The following is a 21,225-nucleotide window of genomic DNA, read 5'->3' as shown; positions in this document are numbered from 1 at the left end:
CGTAATTTGAGTGAAACTTAACTGGAATTCGGCCTTGGAGTAGAATTTGATTTCTTGACTGTGATTAGCATTCGCTAATCTAGTTTGGTTTCACACGTGCTTAAAGTTCGTCATTAAGCCTTCTCTTTCACTGGAATCATCATTCAAATTACGATTTTGTTTTTACCATGTGAAAGGGCGGTTAGATACTGCTGTGGACATGAAAATAAATTGTATCAATACATTTCTAAAATCAGAGTAAAATTTTGACTTTTTAATAACCCCCTCCCTCACCAACCACCACACAATCCAAGGTCTATTTACACCCAACTGCCATATGAACTTGACTTAGTTGGAAGCTATTAATTTCATGTGAATTGTGAAACCTGATAACTATTTCATACAAGTTTAATTAAATTTGATCACATACACTTGATGTAATAAAAAATATCAACTTTTATCAATGTTTCACTGTGATGGCCATTACCTTGACACAGTGACCAGAAATTCAAATCTTTGGTTTAGTTTTTCTTCTAAAATGTTGATTATTTGTGACGGTTACCCTCTCGGCATGGATGATGCACAAGTTTGCACAATCAGAACATGGTGTATTGACCTTAAATGACCTTTGACCTTGATCATGAGACCTCAAACTCAAGTCATGTCATCAGAGACACTTGATTACCTCTATGTCCAAGTTGTGATATAAGAGGACTTTATATCTTTATAGTTATAATTCAATGTCAAAAACTTAACTTTAGATTAAGATGCAAATGCTGACAGCTTCCGCTACCCTCGAAAAAAGGGCTCCTATGTCTTGCTTTTACTATAAAGTGGACAGGGGGAGGAAACATATTTTTTAAAAGGTAAAAGATGGTTCTTGTAAGCAGTTCGACCATGACCATAACAGTATTTAAATGAATCAAGAATGTTCTGTTCTAATACACCTGGCACTGTCTTTTTATTGTCCACAAACTCAAAACAAAGAGAAATACATTCTAAGATCAAATTTTCCATATTTTTTTAAATATTATATTGATAGTTTATTTGATTGTATTCCACATACAAAGTAAATTAATACCAAATCTCTGGTAGCAGTATTACCAGTTGTCTCAGACAAGTTAAATAAACAATAAGTTAACAAAAAATACATCGCTCATATAAATTCATACAATCATTTGAACATTTTTTTACAAGTATAAAAACCTGCATATCCCAATCAATTCTGTTAGGATGTAATACATTTCCATGATAGGGCAATAGAAACTCTAAGTTTTCAAGATTAGAATGATTAAGGGTAAAAGTGAAATTGCCGACCTATTTTATGCGTTGGATCTCTATTGTTGAGGCCAACAATGCAAACATGTAATATTTTCATGAGCACTTAAGCTTATGGAGCACATGGTTGTAGAAGTAATATCACCAATCAAAATTGCCAATATTACTATGAGCATCTTTCATTCATAAATGAATATAGAATTAATTTACATTGGGGACAGCAATTAAAAAAAATTATGAAATAATCATGGAATAGGCTTTCATAATCATACAGCTCTGATTCTTGTATATATATTGATAATTTTACAAGTGCAAAGTAGCATAATTTGTAAAGCACAATTATATTCAATCAAAATATGAAAATGTTTATTCATTTTATACTTCTTTATGCAAACAATATTACATTTGTACCATGCCCCCCCCCCTTTCCCACAAAAAAATCGAGTCTTTATTTTCCTTTAATTATATCCATGATATTGACATTTCAATAAAAGACATAATACATAGACAATAATCAAAACTCACAGAATATGCAATATAACATAGCATCAAGGCATGGCTCAAAATTGTTTACTTACTCTGCAGCTTACCACATGTGTAATAAACTTTGCAAATATAAAAGTACAAAAATATACATTGTCTGTTTTCATAAAAAATTGATCCATTAAAGAAATGTAGCACATAAATGATTGCATAGGAAATAGCACAAATGAGAAAGAACTGTACTATGGAAAGATTCTACCTTCCTTTAATTTTGTATCAAAATAGAGACAAATAACAATAATAACATTTTTAAGAAACATCTTTATAAAATTGGCAAATACTGATTATCATACATGTTTGTACACCCACATGACATGTAACACAATAGACATATCCACATTTAATACACAACACAAGATATTAACATTCCATGTCCATATGATATAAATGGATGTAACAGTCCAAATAAAGGTGATATCAATGATGTACAACTGGATTTGGATACTGTTGATACGGTTGGTCTAATGAAATACATAATGGCCAAGTGAAAGGGAAGTTCCTGTGTTGGTCATGAAGTCAATGTACCTCAATTCCTCGGTGAAGCATTAATCATTAAGTTCATTAAACTGGATGGAATGCTGAAGGTCTCTTTGGTTTCTTAGAATACTCATTCACAATAGCATGGTTACTTCCTTGCATGTGTGGATTAGGAAAAAAAATGACTATCACACTTTTAAAATGTCTCTCATAAGATTATGCAACTCAGTAATGACCTGGCAGAGAAGGCTTGCTCATCTCTATCACAGGAATGTGCTCATCATCGTCAAATCCTTCACCGTGACTGTCAGAACTGTAGCCTTCATTCACATGGCCAACATCCTGAAGCCGACTTCGCCCTTTTCCTTTACCCCTCGACTTGGTCTTCCTAAGCCTGGAGGATTGGGGTTTGCCCCCCTCGTGACCCTTCCTTTTCTTATGGGATCTGCTGGAAGTGGGGTGGTGACTCTGCTTCTCATTGTCAGTGCTGTCAGAGACCACAAGATGCTCAAGGCTGTTGGGTAGAGGGAAACTCTCCATGCTGACTGTCAGATTCGGGTGGTGACCGATGGGGTAGTGGTCTTTGGGATCAGAGTCAACAGGGTGATCGGACACGAGATCATCAATGCTTGGTCTACCATCCCCACCCCTCCTCCTATGCTTACCACCTCCACTAACAGTTGCAGAGGGGTAATTCCGAGAACTTCCATTTTGGTGGGACGCCTGGGAATCTTGAGAGATTGTCCTCGATGGTGCTGGTGGAGAAGCCTGTTTTTCATTGGCCGCGTAGGAGCTGCAACCGCTTCTCTCGCTTGACTGGCTCTCTCCGAGATCCTCGACACCCTCCCATCCGTGCTTTGTAAACGGAGTGATTTTCCAATTTCTGCCCCTCCTCTGAACCCCATCCACCCCGCTGGACTTCCTGCTCTCACGAGATCCAGTGTCTGGGTGCGAGCTTTCACTGCCCCCGTAACCTCCCATTCCGTCACTACTCCGGCGATGTGAATAGGCCGATGATGAAGAAGCATTCGATGTGTTGGAATCCTTATGCTGAATCCTCCCTGGAGTGGGTCTATGGATCTCCTCTCCATCTTCAGACAGTCTGGCAGCGTCTCTTATCGGGAAGACAGCAGCAGTGTGCGGTCTTGGTAACCTCTTAAGAAGATTCTTCTTGGATTGTGGTTTTGTTGGTGCCATTTCCATAGGGCATTCTTCCTCATGTGGCTCATCTATCTGTTGGATGGTAATATCATCTGCCCAGGCCTTTACCGTGTTTGTCTTGCTCTGCACTCTTTGAGCTCTTATTTCTTCCAGAGTTCCTGTCAAAAAATGAATACACAGATTAAAAATAATCAGCATAATAAATAACTCACATACCACCATCTATCTGGACAACTTTCTGCATTTTGCTTTGATACTTTTTAGTGTATCTTTTGGTAAATATGTATATAAGTAAGTTGGTTATTTACTCCAATTTGTTTCATATTTTCCTTTGTTTGTTCTAACAGGTTTTAAATGATTGATTATGTAAGTTTATAACATTCTGGTGACCTATGGCCCAAAAACTAAGCTTCTTAGTAGGTCACCGCATTTCTTTTCCATCTTATCTCATCCATGTTTCAATGTTCCATAATAATAAAGTACATGTAGTATGTGTATTATTCTGTGATTATTTACTTTTTTACTTTTCTCTTTACTTGTAATACAAAGATTAACTGTTGCTGTTGTTGTCGGAATTGAAACGAAATAAAGATTCATTCATTCATAATCTATTCTGAGGTGCACAATCATTATTACCCCCAACTTAAGATTTTCTTTAGACTATTTGTCCAATCTAAGTCACAAAACACACTACCACTACAGACACCTCTCAGATGTTAGCCTTGAAGCTCCAATCAATTCTTCTACAAACTCATTAAGAATTTGAGACAAATATTGTATGTTCTTGTTGTTTTCCTAAGATTATTTATCTTCATTTTGTCTCTAAAATATTATCACAATGTGATACACATCATTATTGTATTCTACAATTATTTCACAATTGAAACCAACAAAAATACTGGGCATACCTAGATTCTTCATGGGCTGTGGAAAAGCAACTTGTCCATCATCCTTTCGATATGCCGTAGCTTGTCGACCAGCCTCAACCTTATTCAGATCGGCACAAGAGAGGGCGCTGTCCTCTCCAATATCATAAGAAGCCAATGATCCCGAGGCTGTTAGCTGTCCACTGTCCCTATCGAGGCCATCAAGACCAGGTTCGTCACTCTCCAACCCGTCCTGCTGTCTAGATAGCTGCAATTGACGGAAGATCTCCAGTTCTAGCCTAGCCCTGTGAGGGGAATGCGGTTGATTTAAGTTTATTGAACATTGGAAGACAATTTCTTTCTCATCATTCTTCTCCTTTTCTCTTTCATCCAGTTTCTTTTAGCCCTTCTTTTCTTTTCCTTCATTTTGTTCGATTTCTTCTTTTACACTGCTCTCCTCTTCTATCCTTATTCTCTCTTTAACCATTCTTTTTCCCTTGCTTTCATTGCTTCTCCTCTCCTATTTTCTACTTGTCTCTCCTCTCTCCATTTCCTTTAGATACTCTCATTCTTCCCTCCAATAATTCTTCTTTCACTCATAAATTCTTTTCTATTTTTCTAAAATATTTTTATACCATTTCTATTCTTTCTTTGGTCCACTTTCACTTTCCTCTCCTGTTTTATCTCGCCTTTTCTCTTATCTCTCCCCTCTTTACTTGTGTGTTCTGTCCTCTCATACTTTTTCACATCTTTCTTTCTCCTTTTTCTGATTTTTTTTTTCCTTTCCCCTCATCTCTCTTATATTTGCTTTTATCTAATCCCCCTCTTTTTCCTTTAATTTCTTTTGTTCTACTCTATCATAAGTTTTGACCTATCCTATTTCATTTCTATACCTCTAACCTATTCTCTCATTTTCCCATTATATTTCCATATTCCTCTCCTCTCAGTATTTTCTGTCCTCTTTTTTTTATCTGGCAATTTCTCCTTCTTGTCCCCTTGATTATCCTTCTCATTTCCTCTCCTTTATTTCCAATGCATCTCCAATTCTTACCTCAATCCCTTATGCCTATCAGGCTCATCATCTTCTGGAGATGTCATAAGCTCTCGTAGTTCTGGATTGTTAAAGTACAGCTGCTCCTCCAAACGCTGTACCCGCTCTTCAAACTTGTCATTGTCAAATTCTTGATCCTGTTTTAGAAAGAGTGGCAATGTAAGATGATTTCAAGTATGGTTTTAAAAACTGATGTTGAATTCTTTTATTTGTGTAAAGGCCAAACAAACAGCCACAACATTAAAGATAACTGGGTTATTAAAAGTATGGTGTTAAACACCTATGACGAGCACTGGTATCAGCATAAAAGTAAAATAATTCGGCTCTGTGGAATTTGATTTTATTGAAAACTGTTAGCCTAAGTTTCCGATATTGGCTTAATGTATGAAAAAGTGGAGAGATTGATACTAATCAATAGGTGGAAAATGCAAACATGTCAGATTGGTAGAGGAATAAGGCTGCCAGCTATCGCCAATGTTGTTTATGTTGATCGTAGAAAGCATCAAAAGATATGACAAAATCAAAGGTATTTTACTTGGAAGCAATGACACAAATTAATTTAAAAATTTGCAATATGCAGACGATACGTCTGTTTTTGAGAGAGGATTCTTCTATGAAATATATTATGGAAGAAATAGATAAATCTGGACATGTTGCTGGTCCATTTGTTAATAAAGACAAAACAAAGGTGAAATGGTTAGGCTCTACCAAGAAATATTGTAATTTTGAAAAACATGGTTTGAATCAGAGGAAAACATTGTAATCAGTATTTAGGAGTCCATATAGACCATATATTGGATAAAGTTGTGAAATTTAACCGGGAAATAAAATTACAAAAGATACAGAGAATAGTAGACAATTGGAGGAAAAGAAACCTAATAGTTATAGAAAGAGTCCTCATCAAAACTCAACTTGTCAGTCAAATAATTCTTTTAATCATGTTTTGCCCATTCCCTTATCAGATAGTGAAGAAACTGGAGAAAATAATTTACCACTTTTCATGGAACTCAAAACTTGACAACGTTAGGCGCATAACAGTTGTAAACGTATATGAGGATGGTGGTATTTGAATGATTGACATTCAGAAATTTATACATAGTTCAGATTAAAATGGTTGACAAGAATTGTTGATGATACTAATTGTTATTGGGAGAAATCAATTGGAGGTGTCAAACTCATTCTTCACTGTACTATGGATAATCATATGATAGAAAAGAGGTTTTTGGATAAATTGCCAGTTCTATATTGAAATGATTAAAGCATGATCCCACCTTAAAGAATTCATTAAAAAGGATGATTTGTTCTCAAATACACAGATTTAATAGTATAATAAATAAATTCTTTAAAAATCAACCACTTTTCTACAGAGATTGGTTCGCTCGCACAATAATTTTTATGAAAGAAATTTGCATTGAAGGAAAATAAGTTTCTCTCACAATACTGAAAGAAAATTTCGAATTAGAGAAAACAAGAGTAAGAGCCCTGTTTGATTATTCTAAACTAAAGAGTGCGATACCAAAAGTGTGGTTCAATAACTTAAATGATTACATTTCCTTGGACATCCAAAAAATACCATTGAAGGGGAAAGAGAAACAACTTCACTTCCAGTGCTTCCACTTTTCAAAACGGAACTTCCTGGAATTTACTCTGAAAGTTCTTGGAATTTTACAAAATATCCTTGAATTTTCTGAACGGTTCTCCAGTCTTCCATAAGTTATAATTCTCTTCTATACACACAAAAAAAATGAAATAGAGGGCCCAGTGCTGTAATTGAGCCAAAAATTTTGAGGGGGGTAAAACATGACATAACGGGAAAAGTTTATAAAGAGTCGCGAGCGAGCGAAGCGAGCGAGCAAAAATTTTGAAATTTTAATTAAAATGATCAAATTTTGTGATAGATTTTAACCTAATTAATATTCAGATAATATAATATCATTCTCAAAAATGATATACTTCCTGGCAAACTTCCTGGAATTCCTCACTTCCTGGAAAACTTCCTGGAATTTCTCACTTCCTGGAATGATCCTGGAAAATAGCAAAACTATCTGGAATTTCCTGGATTCCAGGAAGAGTGGAAGCACTGTTCACTTCTGTTCTAGCAAGTTATTTTACCACATTTTATTATCACATGACAGAACCAATGATGGTCCTGCATATTGGGTTCACGTTGGTGATAAATCTATTAATTGGAAAAATGTCTCTCAGAGAAATTTGGTAAATATAAAAAACTAATTGAAACAATTTAAAACACTTGAAGAGCTTAATTTCCACGAAGAGGATGTTGTTTTTATGGCAATTGAATAAATTTGATAAATGTGAAGTTTGTAATATCAAGGAAGATTTGACACCGGCTTGTTGTATTGCAGTTTGAATAGGCCTTTCTTTCACAATCTATTCATTATTAAAAATGTGTATGAAGTAGACCTTTCTCTTGATATTGACATCTTGTTAAAAATACTAAGAAAAGATGATTAAAGATATCATTACTTTGGCATTTTGGATTATTTATAAATTGATAGAGAAAAGAAATTATGGTTTACCTTTGTGAAGGAATTGAAAATTAGATAAGACGTTAATAAGGATCTAAGGAAAAGGGAAAGAAAGAAATGTATAATTTGCCAGTTATTTTGCAATTGTGTCTCTGAGTTTTGTATGTGAAATTGATTTGTGATGAAAAAAACTGCCCCTTTTAGCAGTGAAAGAAAAGCATCAGCAAATGCCAAACTTTAAGTGAACTTTAAGTCACTATGGTGCTGACAGTGGTGCTGGTGTTGCTCAAACACCAACACCACTTTCAACACCAAACTTTAACATTTCACACCTAACTTTCACCCCAAAAACTTCGAAACCAGATTAAAAATAGTCAATAATACCACAAGAATGCCTTCGGAGCATAACAAGATAGGCTGTCATTCTAACAATACAAAAACCAGCAACAGACACAAAATTTGAAATCAAACACCAAACTGGAAGGCCAGTGTCAAGTACTAAACTCTGAAGAGGTAACTTGAGATGCCATCATCACGATAGTTTTGGGCGACAATCCAAATTATTGAGGTTAGTCAATGAATTGATCAGGGAGGCCATTCTGACAACAAAAACAACAGAGTTTGATACCAACCTTGAACTTAGACACTAAACTTAAACACTTAACTCAAACACTAAACTTGAACACTAAACTTAAACCCTAAACTTAACCCTGGGACTAACCTCTGATGGATAACTGGAGATGCCATCATCATGGTAGTTCTGCGTGGCATCAGAATCATCCAGATAGTCGATGGGTTTGTCTGGAAGACCGTTCTGATGCAGAATGGCGTTCATCCTGAACACAAGCTCATCAACCTGGTATTGGATCTCAGCCATGGTGAACTCCTGCAGTAGAAAGAAAGAAAGAGAGATTGAAAGATTATTGTACAATGCCTACTTAGCTTGTTATACCCAAGCAAATGACAAGCTGAATGTCAAACAATTGTACCGTTGCACATGTACCATCCAAATGTACCGTTGCATGGACTTGATGTAATAATACAATTAAAATCATTGCTTTAAGTAAATAAATAATAAATGCAAATAAATACGTGTACGGCTTACTGGCTAAATCTGCATTGCTGCTTCAGAACAGATGAAGGTTTAAGGGATTTTTCTTTTTTGCTTTAATAACTCTTTTCACAGATAATCATAGGAAAAATATCAGTTACTGTTCAAATTTTTGCTTACTTCCAAGGTGTTGTACAACACAAATAGCAAATATTCTTATTTGTGAAATGGTGCAACATTTTGCAATCGGTGAAAGAAAGAGACTCTTTTCAACATGGCTAAGCAGAGTTGAATAGAGCATCTTTCTTTCACCTCATGCCTATTTGCTATTTGTATTCTATCTGCCATTTGAATGGAAATCTGTCTTGTCAAAGCTATTTTTATAAGCATTGCTTTCTCCGGGGTTTTCAACCCATTGATGAAATTTTGGTTCATGTTACTTTGTGAATCATTATCTTGTTTTGCTTTGTCCTTTTGATGGTTTAATTAATGATTGATAAATTGAATTGGATTGAATTCAATAATCATATTAATGATTGTAATTATCTTAATCATTATGATCATCACCATCATTATCATCTCATAATCATTCATTACTACCAGCATTATAATCATCATCATCTCACAATCATTCCTCATCGACATCATCAACATCATAGTCATCATCATCATCATCATTGTCATCATCATCATCTTCATCATCATCACCATCATCATCATCACCATCCTCATCATCACTATCATCATTATCATCCTCATTATCATCACCATCATCATAACCACCACCACCAACACCACCACCACCATCATCATCATCACCATCATCATCATCATCATCATCATCATCACCATCCTCATCACCATCATCATGATCATCATCACCATCAACATCATCATCATCATCATCATAACCACCACCACCAACACCACCACCACCATCACCACCACCACCATCATCATCATCACCATCATCATCATCACCATCATCATCATCCTCATCATCATCATCACCATCATCATCACTATCATTATCATCATCATAATCATCACTATCATCATTATCATCATCATCATAATCACCACCACCACCATCATTATCATCAGCTGCAGCAGCATCATCACCATCATCATCATCATCATCATAATCACCACCATCACCATCACCATCATCATCATCAGCTGCAGCAGCATCATCACCATCTAAAGCAGATCATCACCATGGCTACCATAAATACATAGTCCTACCATTGGTAGCTTGTCTCTGTCACTATCATCCACTTTCTCCTCCCTAATGCCCAACCAGCAGAGGAAGCGATGCCAGAAGAAGCTGATGACTTCCTGGCCGCTGACCGTTTCAAGCGGACAGTGCTTGACCTTACGGTAGTTGTGACAGAGAATGGCTTTTACCTGTACAAAAAGGATCAATTATATTTACACTAGAAAAAAACATGTATTATTATCTCTATGACCTTGACCCTTATGTATCTTAACTATGCATTCCTGTGTCTATATGATGTGAAACTTACACACATACTTTAAACACTCCCAAACACTTTTCTCTCTATTAGCTTTTTTCTAGTAAAAAGGTGCCCATTCCATTTTGCATCATATCACATACTGTTATCACATATGTTTCTCGAAATGGAGAGCCGATTTTCTACAAACTTTTTATTTAGGCTCCTCAGTTCTTACATTCCTCATCCCATTTTAAATATCTAATTAATCTTGAAACGCTTTGTTTTATACTACAACTCTTGTTTGCATTTACACATGTACTATGATGTAAAAGTGGAGCAAATAAATTTAAAAATTCAATTCAACTTACCAATCCAGCCATAAATACAACCATGCAGATGACGTAGCTGATGTAGAACATCGGCCAGAGGACTGGGAAGAGAAACCAGAGCTTGGAGTGGTCTGGAGCCGATCCCACAATCAGGGAGCTAATAACCTCATAAGCAGGGTATACGTTCCTAAATGGGTAGTAATGGCTTCCGAACAGAAGGTTCCCAAGGCATGCAAAGGCTGTCTCTAGGATGGTGTAGCAGAGCTGTGATGTCAAAAAGAGGAAAAGTGAAAAGAGACTTTGCATGATAACATATATATATATATATATATATATCTCATTAATATGATTATTTACTTCACTCGTCATTGTCATCATAATGAATAAATTTGCATGAATTAAACAGCAGAGTTCTAAAGGTATCTTTTAGTACATACAACTATCTTTTTATGAATTGTACCTAATTGATTTTAAAAATCGATTGATTTAATGTCCAGTTATATGTTTTAGCCATGCTTATTTCACATGAAATCTCATGAACATAACCAAACACCAAACATCATTTCAGCAAGATCTGACCAATATATTACGTGCATGAAACCAGGAATTGTAGTTTGATTTCAAGCTATCCATCATTCTTTATAAAACACCCCTTAGATTTGTTGCGACAAACTTTAATTTGGTAATGATGGAACTCCACTTACCATATGAAGGAGAAGTTGTCCTAAGGCGGCCTCAAAGATGGCACCAAACATGGCAAACATACGATTGAATCTCAAAAGATGAAGGAACTTGAGTGTCGTAATAAAGAGGATAAGCGCAATCAGATCCCGAAGACGCTACAAAAAAAAATATGCGTATTCATTGTAATGTAGGGTTTCCTCAAACCTTAATTTTCATCCTCATTAGTATTTCACGGTGTTGTGATAACGTCCAAATTACGATAATAGAAAAGTTATATGGTTTCAAAAATGTATCGAGCAGTATGAACACAATATATTTTCTTAAAAACATTTGATCAAAGGTAACTTATTTTTATTTCAAATAAAGAACAAGCATTTCAGAGTTTGATCTGTTACTTGAGAAGCCTTCTTGTTAAAAAAAATAGAAAACAACGAATGGTCAAGGTATTCGCTGCTATGTGATCTTGATGTAAACTCTAAAGGCTTGGTCCCATTGTTCGCCCAATTTGTTCATTGTCTGGAGCGGATGAAAACAAATGGAGCCACCCCGAAATTTGCTTGTCCACTGCATACGTTATAAATACGTTTTGTGTCCATCAGCCAGTGGGACCAGGCCTTAAACAAACTAAGGAGGGTTGGGTGCAGCAGTAGTGAAAAAGTTTGAGGCAAATAAACAAATAATATGTTCACATTCATGAATTAACTTTGGTCTGCTACAAGGGAGAAAAGAACATTGATATGCATTGTAATAATTCAAGTGCATTGCCACACGATCTCTTTTACTGTTAGATTCTATAACCATTTTAAAGGAAAGCACGTTCCACAGTCATAAGTCTAAATTTGCAGACATCCCAAAGGAAAATTGAATTAGTTTTATTATGCAGACATGTTTCCACTAGTTTTCACATAATTGAAACTTACAAATATTTCTAAAATTGGCTGTAAGTTACTTTAGACAACATGGCCCCACAATCAAAAGCTAAGGGATTGATCATGGAGCTGATATTTGCAACTGATCGGACAAAATAATCAATGCAATCAATCATAGGCCTAAATTCACAAAGGTGGTTTTTAAAACCAATTATGCTTATTTGCCGCGTATATTAAATTTTTTTCCAATGTTGATGCACGCTTTTGTCACAGTGCGCCAAATCGACGCCTTTTGCCATGGTTAAGTACGCTACTTTATTCATGAGTCCACTATTTGAACAGTGGACTCATTAATTAAAAGAAGTGGACCCATGAATAAAATACCGTACTTAACCATGGCAACAGGCATCATTTTGGCGCACTGTGACAAAAGCATGCATCAGCATTGGACATTTCTTTAATATACACGGTAAATAAGCATAATTTATACAGGAAATCTGCATTAACCATGAGTTCAAACGACGGTTTTCAAAACCACCTTTCTGATTTCGGGCCATAGAATCCAGCCCTACAATCAAACACTAAGGTTTGTGAAACAGGGCACTGGTGCATATAAGGTTTGTGAAACAGGGTACTCGTGCATACAATACATACCTGATCCCACCAAGCTAAGAAGGAGAGATCAACAAATTCCTCCAGATAGGTAGCCTTCAGCCTCCTCCCAGCTTCGCTCACATACGCAAAGCGGTAGACATACATGGCAAAGTATGTGATAGACACCAGTATAAGTGACATCTGTTTATAGGAAAAACAATTAGAGAAGTAACTGATATTAACACATCTCTTACTAAGTAGGCATCTTATCAAAACATAGGTAAGTACTCTGCGATTGGGTTTAATTTAAACCATGGTCTACAGTAGTGGTTTAAAATCATTATTATTTCAATCTTTAGATTTGCAAAATTCCCACCTAATCAATGTGACTATTCCATTTCTATGTATGTGCATGCCCTAAAAAAGTTATGATGTAACAAAATAAATGTGTATTTTATTAGAGAAATTTACAGATTTTACATAGAAATTCAATTTGATAGATTGCCCAACCTTCCTGCATGATCATTTCTGTTCACAAAGATATGAATATGCATTTGAAAATATGGCATCAAAACGTTTCCATAGTTACAATGCATACAGATATTTTTTTTGCATCACTTCTAACAATCAACTGAAATGGTACAAAGAGGGACTGTGTATTACACAAACAATCCATGAATTATCATACCTATATTTAACAGAAGTATTAAGTATTTAAAAAGTTGATGAAATGTGCAACAGTAATGACAATATCATACACAAAAAAATAAATTTTAATTGACCCACCTCAACCCATGACCAGGCACTTCTGAAGTAAGCCCTCTTTTGCTTCACCACCTTGACTATTTCTTGTTTTGAGATCAATGCAACAAGAAGGACAAACAGAAGCTAGAAAGAATATTTCATAACAAGAAAAGAGAAGAAATTAAGATACATTAATTTATCACTGCTTTAGATTCTTTCAAAGATTTAACACTGAGGAAAATTTGTAATAATTAATTTTAATATATCTACTTGTCGCACAGATAGTTTGAAAACTAATACAATTCAAAGTTGATCTACAAGCTTGTAAGTGCAAACAATAATTTGGGTCACTGTCGACACTATCATAACATTTTTACCGTAAAATCATGATCACATTAAAACAGCCATAGGGATCTTGTATCTATGAATGTTGTATCATTTGTTTCATTTCTCATTTCCATGTTATTATTTCCACTGACAAATGCTCATTAAAGTATCAAACAAAAAGAAACCTGTCCATAAAGATTCCCTTATTTCCCACAATTCTCACGTGTAGCTTTTACTATACATTCACATATATTTTGGAAAGAGTAAGGGAATAAACAAGCAAAACAAAATAAAGTAAGAGATGACTCTTCTTAAGTCAAATCTCTTAGGACCATAGAAAGCTCTTTGACTCATGCAATATTCGACTAAGAAGATCTTCTCAATACACATGTTGCACATTCTAGTGTGAAAAAATGCTTCATGTGGAGGATCCGTGGTGTAGTGGTTCTGATTCTCGCCTTGTAGGGTCGTGTGTTCCAATCCCACCGCGGTCTAGCATCCTTTGGCAAGGCGTTAATCCACACTTTGCCACTCTCGACCCAGGTGCTAAATGGGTACCCGGTATAGGAAGTGAAAGTCATTGTAGCTTGTCAAGTACTGTGTGCGCCTCACTAGCGACTGAATGGAATACACCTCAGGGAGTGGAGGATGTGCACACATTGTGTGCAGGAATGTCTAATTGAATCCGATGACCAGGGTACTAATATCTGTAAAGCGCTTAAACACGTAGTTTCGATGTATTAAGCGCTATATAAAAGCGGATTATTATTATGATTATTCAACTTATGGAGAGTCTACTTATGCAGAGTCTACTGTAAATGAAAATTTTCATATTTTTTGAAAAAGTTTATTGATCAAATCGGGGCAACTCCCTTTTTCTCCCCCCAAAAAAGTTCTGCAGCCCCTAATATATTCATAAGCAGGGTGTTCACCCGCGTATTGCACCTGCCAGTCCCCGGCAAACCTCAATAGTATGAAAATACACCAGCTCGCAGCCTAAGATCATCACACTAGCAACTTCTTAAGACTCCCAAGACACATGTAGCACATGGTGCGCGAGCTTTCTCTTGCCTCAGCACCTTCTCTCTGGAATAATTTGCCATTTAATTTAAGAATGATACCACCACTGGAGACCTTCAAATCTAAACTGAAGACTTAACTTTTCCAACAGTATTAGTTATTGGCACTTTGACACTCATCCAAACTTTGTCATTCTTTCTTTTCTTGTGCGCCTTGGAATAGAATATTTCTCGATAGATGGCGCTATATAAATGCCTATTATTATCATCATAATACAGCAGAAGGTGGTGTGCACTCTGAGAGAAAGAAGAATCACTCTTTTTCTTACCTCACATGCCATGATGAAGTAATCATAGGGTTTCTCATAACGGTAGAGTTGAACAGACTCAATCTTAGGCATTGGATACACTGCACCAGAACCGGGTATCTCAGCTACAAATGCCACAGCACTGTGGACAAACAAACAAAAATAACAGACTGCCATTCATTGGTGATAATGGTATTACACATTAGCCATAATCTGACTAACTCCATTAGTATTATCACTTCTTTCATTCTATACTGATATTGGTGTAATGTGTTATTAATAACCTGCCTAACTATATAAGTATATTTTTTAGTGTAAAATGCCTTTGGTGTCACTCAAACAAATTACATTATGCACTGTACAAGGGATAACTGAAGGGCTATCTCACTGGGCTTGGAACTACTTCTTATCCAGTTTGCAGCTCAATTTATTGTTATGAGACATCACTGCAGCATTTTGAGACTACTTTGGAGACTAAGTCTCCAAGACATCTCCATCAGTTGCAGGGATATTTTTTGAGATGTTACAGAGATATCCTAAACTCAGTCTCAGCAACTTCCTAGATATCTCCATCAGTTGCAGGGATTTTTTCTGAGATGTTACAGAGATATCATATTTCCAGCCTCAGCAACTTCCAAGTGAATTGATTGACACCAAGCTCGAAGACACCACTTATTATTCTCCTGAAAGTTTTCCCTTGGAGAGCATGCAAACTTTTTTTCGTCTCAGAGATGGCTTGGAGACTTTATTCAACCATCAGTGAGATATGGCCCTTTGAAAACACCCTTGCTTAGCTGCAATAATCCTTAACAAGGTGATAACTTAAATGACTTATTATCATTTTCAAAAACTAAAAACTAACTCTATAATTGTAATCTTTTATTGCAAGATGCTACTGTTCTGACCTGAAGAGATTGTAAGGAGCATTGTAGAGGGTGAACTCTAAGATGACGGCTCTGGTCTGTGCATCAATCCAGGAATTATTACGTAGATGCCATAGCAGATTCTCTGCATCATCCCTGTATTTAGACAATAAAAATAACAGAATTCAGCATTGTTTTCATAATCATAGCTGAGTGAAACAAAGAAATTTTAAGATTTTCACTTTAGCCCTCACATTTGAAATTCTGTACCACAAATAAGAACTTTGTGAAAAGATTTTTTTTTCTTGTACAAAATTTATACTTTCCATCACTATCTCCTATTAATGTCCATAATTCAAATTAATTAGACCACTAGCTTTCCCTAATTTACCTAACCATACACAAAATCAATTGAAAAATAAATAAAAAACAGCTAACCAAATGTTCAGGCATGAAAATATATACTTAAGTTAGCTGAACTAAAATGGCTGTAGAGTGGATTTTTGTAAATGCTGACTAATGAATGTCATATAGCAAATTGCTGAGTAACAATACTAGGTTCAGGGATTTATGACTCAGGTGCATAATAATAATAATTAAATGTACATTTTTATAGCCCCTTTTCTTGGAAAGGTGCAAAGCGCATTATATATAAAGAATTTACAATGAATGCATGAAGAGGTAACTAATAGCAGCATGTGCACAGGAAAATGGTGAATCTAAACTTTTATTCTAATTTGTCAAAATTATGAGCCCAACCTAAAAGACTATGCCATAGTCTACATGCTGAAAACTCTGTATCATATTCATTATTTTAAAGATTTGGAATAAACATTCCCTTAACCCTTATTAAACTGGGGGGGTCAATTTGACCCCCCTCAACAAATTTTGTCACTATGCCGTCGCACAAATTTTTTTGACTGCGCCGCTCACTGACTTTTTACTTTCAAGTCTTGCGCATCTTTTGAGACCAAATTTGCGACGCCCGGGGACGCGGTTCCAAAATTACACAATGTTTTGTAAGTGCATGTCAGACCAGAAATTGCTCAAAAACGTGATTCCCTGTAAAAAGTCAATGCAAATTGTGTTTTTCAACCAAAAATCGTGTATGATAAATGTATGATTATTTTTAGTTTTATTGGTGAATGGATTTATTTTATGCTATTTATGATAGCAAAAGGGTCCTCGACAAAGTTCATCGGGAAAAACAATAAAAAACAAAGGTTTGAAAAAACAAAGAAATACATAAGAATTTAAAAAACAATAAAATACTTAAGAAATTAATTATATTTTTGCTATTTTTTTGTAGATATTTTTTAGAAATGTAATAATTGATACTCCCACCAAAAATTAGCATTCTACTAGCTATATAAATTGAGTTAAAGGCAAATACATACACAAAAAACCAAATTTATGGCAAATGTCATATGCTTATTTGCATAATTAATAAAAAATATTTTTTTTTTTAATTTGAAAATTTTACTACACACTCTTGTAGTTTAAATCCGGCTCTACGCGCTTGCAAATTTTCGCGGCGATTGTGCAATCAGCGGCCGAGATCTGAGGGGGGTCAAATTGACCCCCCCCCCCCAGCATATACTGGTCCGAAATAGCCCAGTTAAGATAGGGTTAAAGAGAATAATCCATATTCATCGTAAATTAAGAGCAACGCACTATAAACGATCTATAACATACATGTGTAGTAAATATGGAAAGGTTCACATCATGGACAAAGTCAAACTCACCTTGTATTGTTGAAGTCCACAGCATACCCGTCTCCTTCATAGCTGGTGAACATGCCCCACTTGCAGTAGCGCAGGAGCTGATGGGCAGTACGGAACACCCACTTATCCTCAGGACCATAGGGGTCTCTACTGAGAGTGTTCTTGGTGTAGCCCCCAAGACAGTCCCCTACGATGGGGCGCATCACAGGGGGTACGGTGCAGGTGTGCGGTCTCACCCTTAGCTGCCTAAGAGAAGGTCTGCCCAGGAGGATACTCTCACCGGTGATCATCACTGAACCCTGTAGCAATGGAGAGACATATAAAGATACTAAAAAATGACATTGGACACACATAATTGGACTGGCAATGCATGAGGAATCCCACTCAGCATTTTCTCCCATCAAATCTTAGCTGCCTTAAAGAATGCCTGTCCAGAAGGATACTCTCTGTAATGATCATCATTGAACCCTGTAGAAATGGAGAGACCAGTAACGGTGTTTAGATATGACACAGGGCACTTAAAAATGGAGTGACATTGTATCAAGATCCCACTCAACACCTTCCTTTCTAATCTAAGCTGCCTCGGTGGACATTTACATGAGGATACTTTTGCCAGTGATCATCACTGAACCCTGCAACAATAAAGAAACATATACCTAGAAATGATGATGACACAGGCCACTCCATATAAACAGTAGTGACCCTTTAGTAATGGAGAGACATACAGGGATGATTATCACAGAAATAACCTTTTTCAATTTTTCCTCAACCTGGTATCACTATCCCTTTAGGACTCCCTATCTCCCCCATTCCATAACTTTCCTTAATGCCCCTCATATTTTCTTTCCCTCTTTCCTCAATTTTCATTTTCCAAAACAAAATGGGGAAGGTGTGAATATTTACAATATCATCCAAAAACCTCTTCAACAAAAATAGCATCTTTTCAACTCAAGACAATGATGAACATAAATGTGCTTGTTACAGCCTGAAAATAGAACCAGAGCAAATCAGAGCATGAATGAATCTGATCATCAAGGTATTCAAATGATTGGATATTGCAGATTTACTGCTCTTACCGCATCTTCAGCAATGGGATCACCATTATACCATCTCTGCCAATAGAGGGTGTCTACCATGTCTTCCTGGAGCCAGTTCCATAGATCATCAACCGTTGTGACATTGGTGAAGGGATGGTTTGTCCTGGGTTATCAAAGAGGAAGGGTAAAGTTACAGAGTAATTTAGATATTTTTCTCATCTCTTAAAATGCCACTGTCATCCATTGGCATCATAGAATACTCACAAATTCACAATGCTGCAATTTGTTTGACACATTTTGAGTCAAGAATATTATTTGTGAAGGTATGAATGCAGCATCCATTGAAAAACTGTTTCATAAAACGCACAAGAATCTAAAAAGAATCTAAAACTGATGTAAGATGGAAAATTTCACTAAGAAATCATGAAATGGAAAAAAAATCAATAATAATACTATGCATGAGAAAACTTTGGTTACTTCTTAATTCCTATTCAAAGTGTTGATCGGAAATACATTAATAAAATTAGTAGTTAATACATTAGAAATGGTGTAAAAGACCCTTACTTGAGGAAGATCTGGTTGACTGAGTTGTTGAGGGGTCCATGTAGAGATGTCTCCTTGCCATATGCCATCCAGAGTACACAGAAGATCAGAATCAAAAACAGTATCACATCCCTACATAGAAAATAAATATATTCATCAGCCTAAAAATCATGACCACATGTATACAAACCCATTCCACAGGAGAATTTATGAAGCACTCACAATAAACATGATGACAAAGAAAGTGGATGAGATATACAGCCCCATATTGCTCAGCACAAAAAGCAAACGATTCTACTATGCCCATTTCAGTCAAATTGAGTCTTTCCCATGTGGTGATAATTTTGAAGTGAATAATTACAGAAACCCAGACATCAAATATGATGGAAGTTATATATCACTGCTTTCCATGCTGTAATGAATGATTATGAGATGATAATGATCATCATAATCAAGATAATTACAATCATTAAGATGATTATTGAATTCAATCCAATTCTTAATTAACCCTATCTAGGACGGGGTATTTTGGGAGTTCATATGGCCGGAGGGGGGGTCCTCCCAGGCCCCCCTTGAGATCTCGGCCGTCGACCGCGCGATCGCGTCGAAAATTGGCACGCAGGTTGTCCTGGACATAATCTACAAAATTGTATTGTAATTTATTTCATGCAAATTGCTATTTAGTGATTATGCTAATTTATGCATAATTAGTATGCATGATCATACTTTTCCCTTTAAACCCCTAAATAAAGCTCCAAATGTTCTAATTTTTGGTATAGAAACTCTTTGTGGTGTTCTTAGCAAGTGCACGCGAAAAAAAATTGCGATATCAGATCAATTTCTTATGTATTATTTTGTTTTTTGCAATTTTTATGTATTTCTTTGCTTTTGGACCTTTTGTTTTTCATTGTATTTTTCTATGAAATTTCATGGGGACTCTTTTGAGACCATAAGCAGCATAAAACAAATCCATTTAGACCCGCAAAACTAAAAATAATCATACATTTATGATTCTTGGTTAAAAACACAATTTGCATTGACTTTGTACATGAAATAATGTTTTTGAGCCATTTTTGGTCTTGACATGCATTTACAAAATGTTGAGTAATTTTGGAACCGCGTACCCGGGTGTTGCAAAATTGGTCTCGAAAGTTGCGCAAGACTTGAAGAAAAAAATTTAAGTTAGCGGCGCGGTCAAAAAATTTCGCACGGTGAAAATATTGCGCGAATCGTTGAGGGGGGGCCACCGCCAGCCTAAATCAATGATTTAGCCTTGTTCTAATTATACCATTTCAGAAACATGGACAGTTGAAATAACTAGAAATTTTATGTGTCCAAAGGACACAGATGCCCCCTCCTAACATGATCAGAAATTCATTCAATATGATTGAACTTAATATCGTGCAGAAACCAATATGCATATATATATATATATATATATATATATATAATGAACAAATTTAGACCTTTGAACCAACTCGCATATATAATGAGCTGTGACCTTTGACCTGCAGACTCCGAATTCCAACATAGCCTGTATTTTGGTGGCAACTACCTACACACTCAAATTTTTTAAATCTGTTGAATATTTCATAAGTTATCATGCGGAAACCAACTCGCATATTTAATGAGCTGTGACCTTTGACCTGCGGACTTTGAATTCGAACTTAGCCTACATATTGGTGTCATCTACCTACACACCAAAACTTTTTAAAATCTATTGAATATTTAATAAGTTATCATGCGGAAACCAACCCGCATATTTAATGAGCTGTGACCTTTGACCTGCGGACTTTGAATTCGAACTTAGCTTATATTTTGGGGGCATCTAC

General features: G+C 35.9%; 1 protein-coding gene across 1 annotated transcript; it reads right to left on the bottom strand.

Annotated features, from left to right (window-relative positions):
* Positions 1-988: 988 nt before the first annotated feature.
* LOC129274291 (polycystin-2-like protein 1) lies at positions 989-19,519 on the bottom strand. Its single transcript, XM_064108370.1, has 14 exons — positions 19,415-19,519; positions 18,890-19,013; positions 17,835-18,112; positions 16,132-16,245; positions 15,248-15,368; positions 13,615-13,716; positions 12,889-13,029; positions 11,386-11,520; positions 10,721-10,945; positions 10,141-10,302; positions 8,566-8,730; positions 5,356-5,492; positions 4,347-4,609; positions 989-3,596 (listed from the first exon to the last, which is right to left on the bottom strand). Exons 1-14 carry the CDS (start codon positions 19,480-19,482, stop codon positions 2,503-2,505), a joined length of 3,129 nt encoding a protein of 1,042 aa, XP_063964440.1. The 5' UTR covers positions 19,483-19,519; the 3' UTR covers positions 989-2,502.
* Positions 19,520-21,225: the final 1,706 nt, after the last annotated feature.

Source organism: Lytechinus pictus, chromosome 13, assembly GCF_037042905.1.
Source record: "Lytechinus pictus isolate F3 Inbred chromosome 13, Lp3.0, whole genome shotgun sequence".
NCBI classification, from domain to species: Eukaryota; Metazoa; Echinodermata; class Echinoidea; order Temnopleuroida; family Toxopneustidae; genus Lytechinus; species Lytechinus pictus.
This window is presented reverse-complemented; position numbering and strand designations above follow the sequence as displayed.

What these genes read in the sequence shown, in the direction of transcription:
- LOC129274291 (XM_064108370.1), bottom strand. Translation starts at nt 19,482, where the DNA reads ATGGCATATGGCAAGGAGACATCTCTACATGGACCCCTCAACAACTCA. An exon ending in GATAGGCATAAGGGATTGAG is followed by an intron (nt 4,610 to 5,355) that starts GTAAGAATTGGA and finishes TTCCCCTCACAG; the next exon opens with GGCTAGGCTAGAACTGGAGA. An exon ending in ACAGCCCATGAAGAATCTAG is followed by an intron (nt 3,597 to 4,346) that starts GTATGCCCAGTA and finishes ATTTTTTGACAG; the next exon opens with GAACTCTGGAAGAAATAAGA.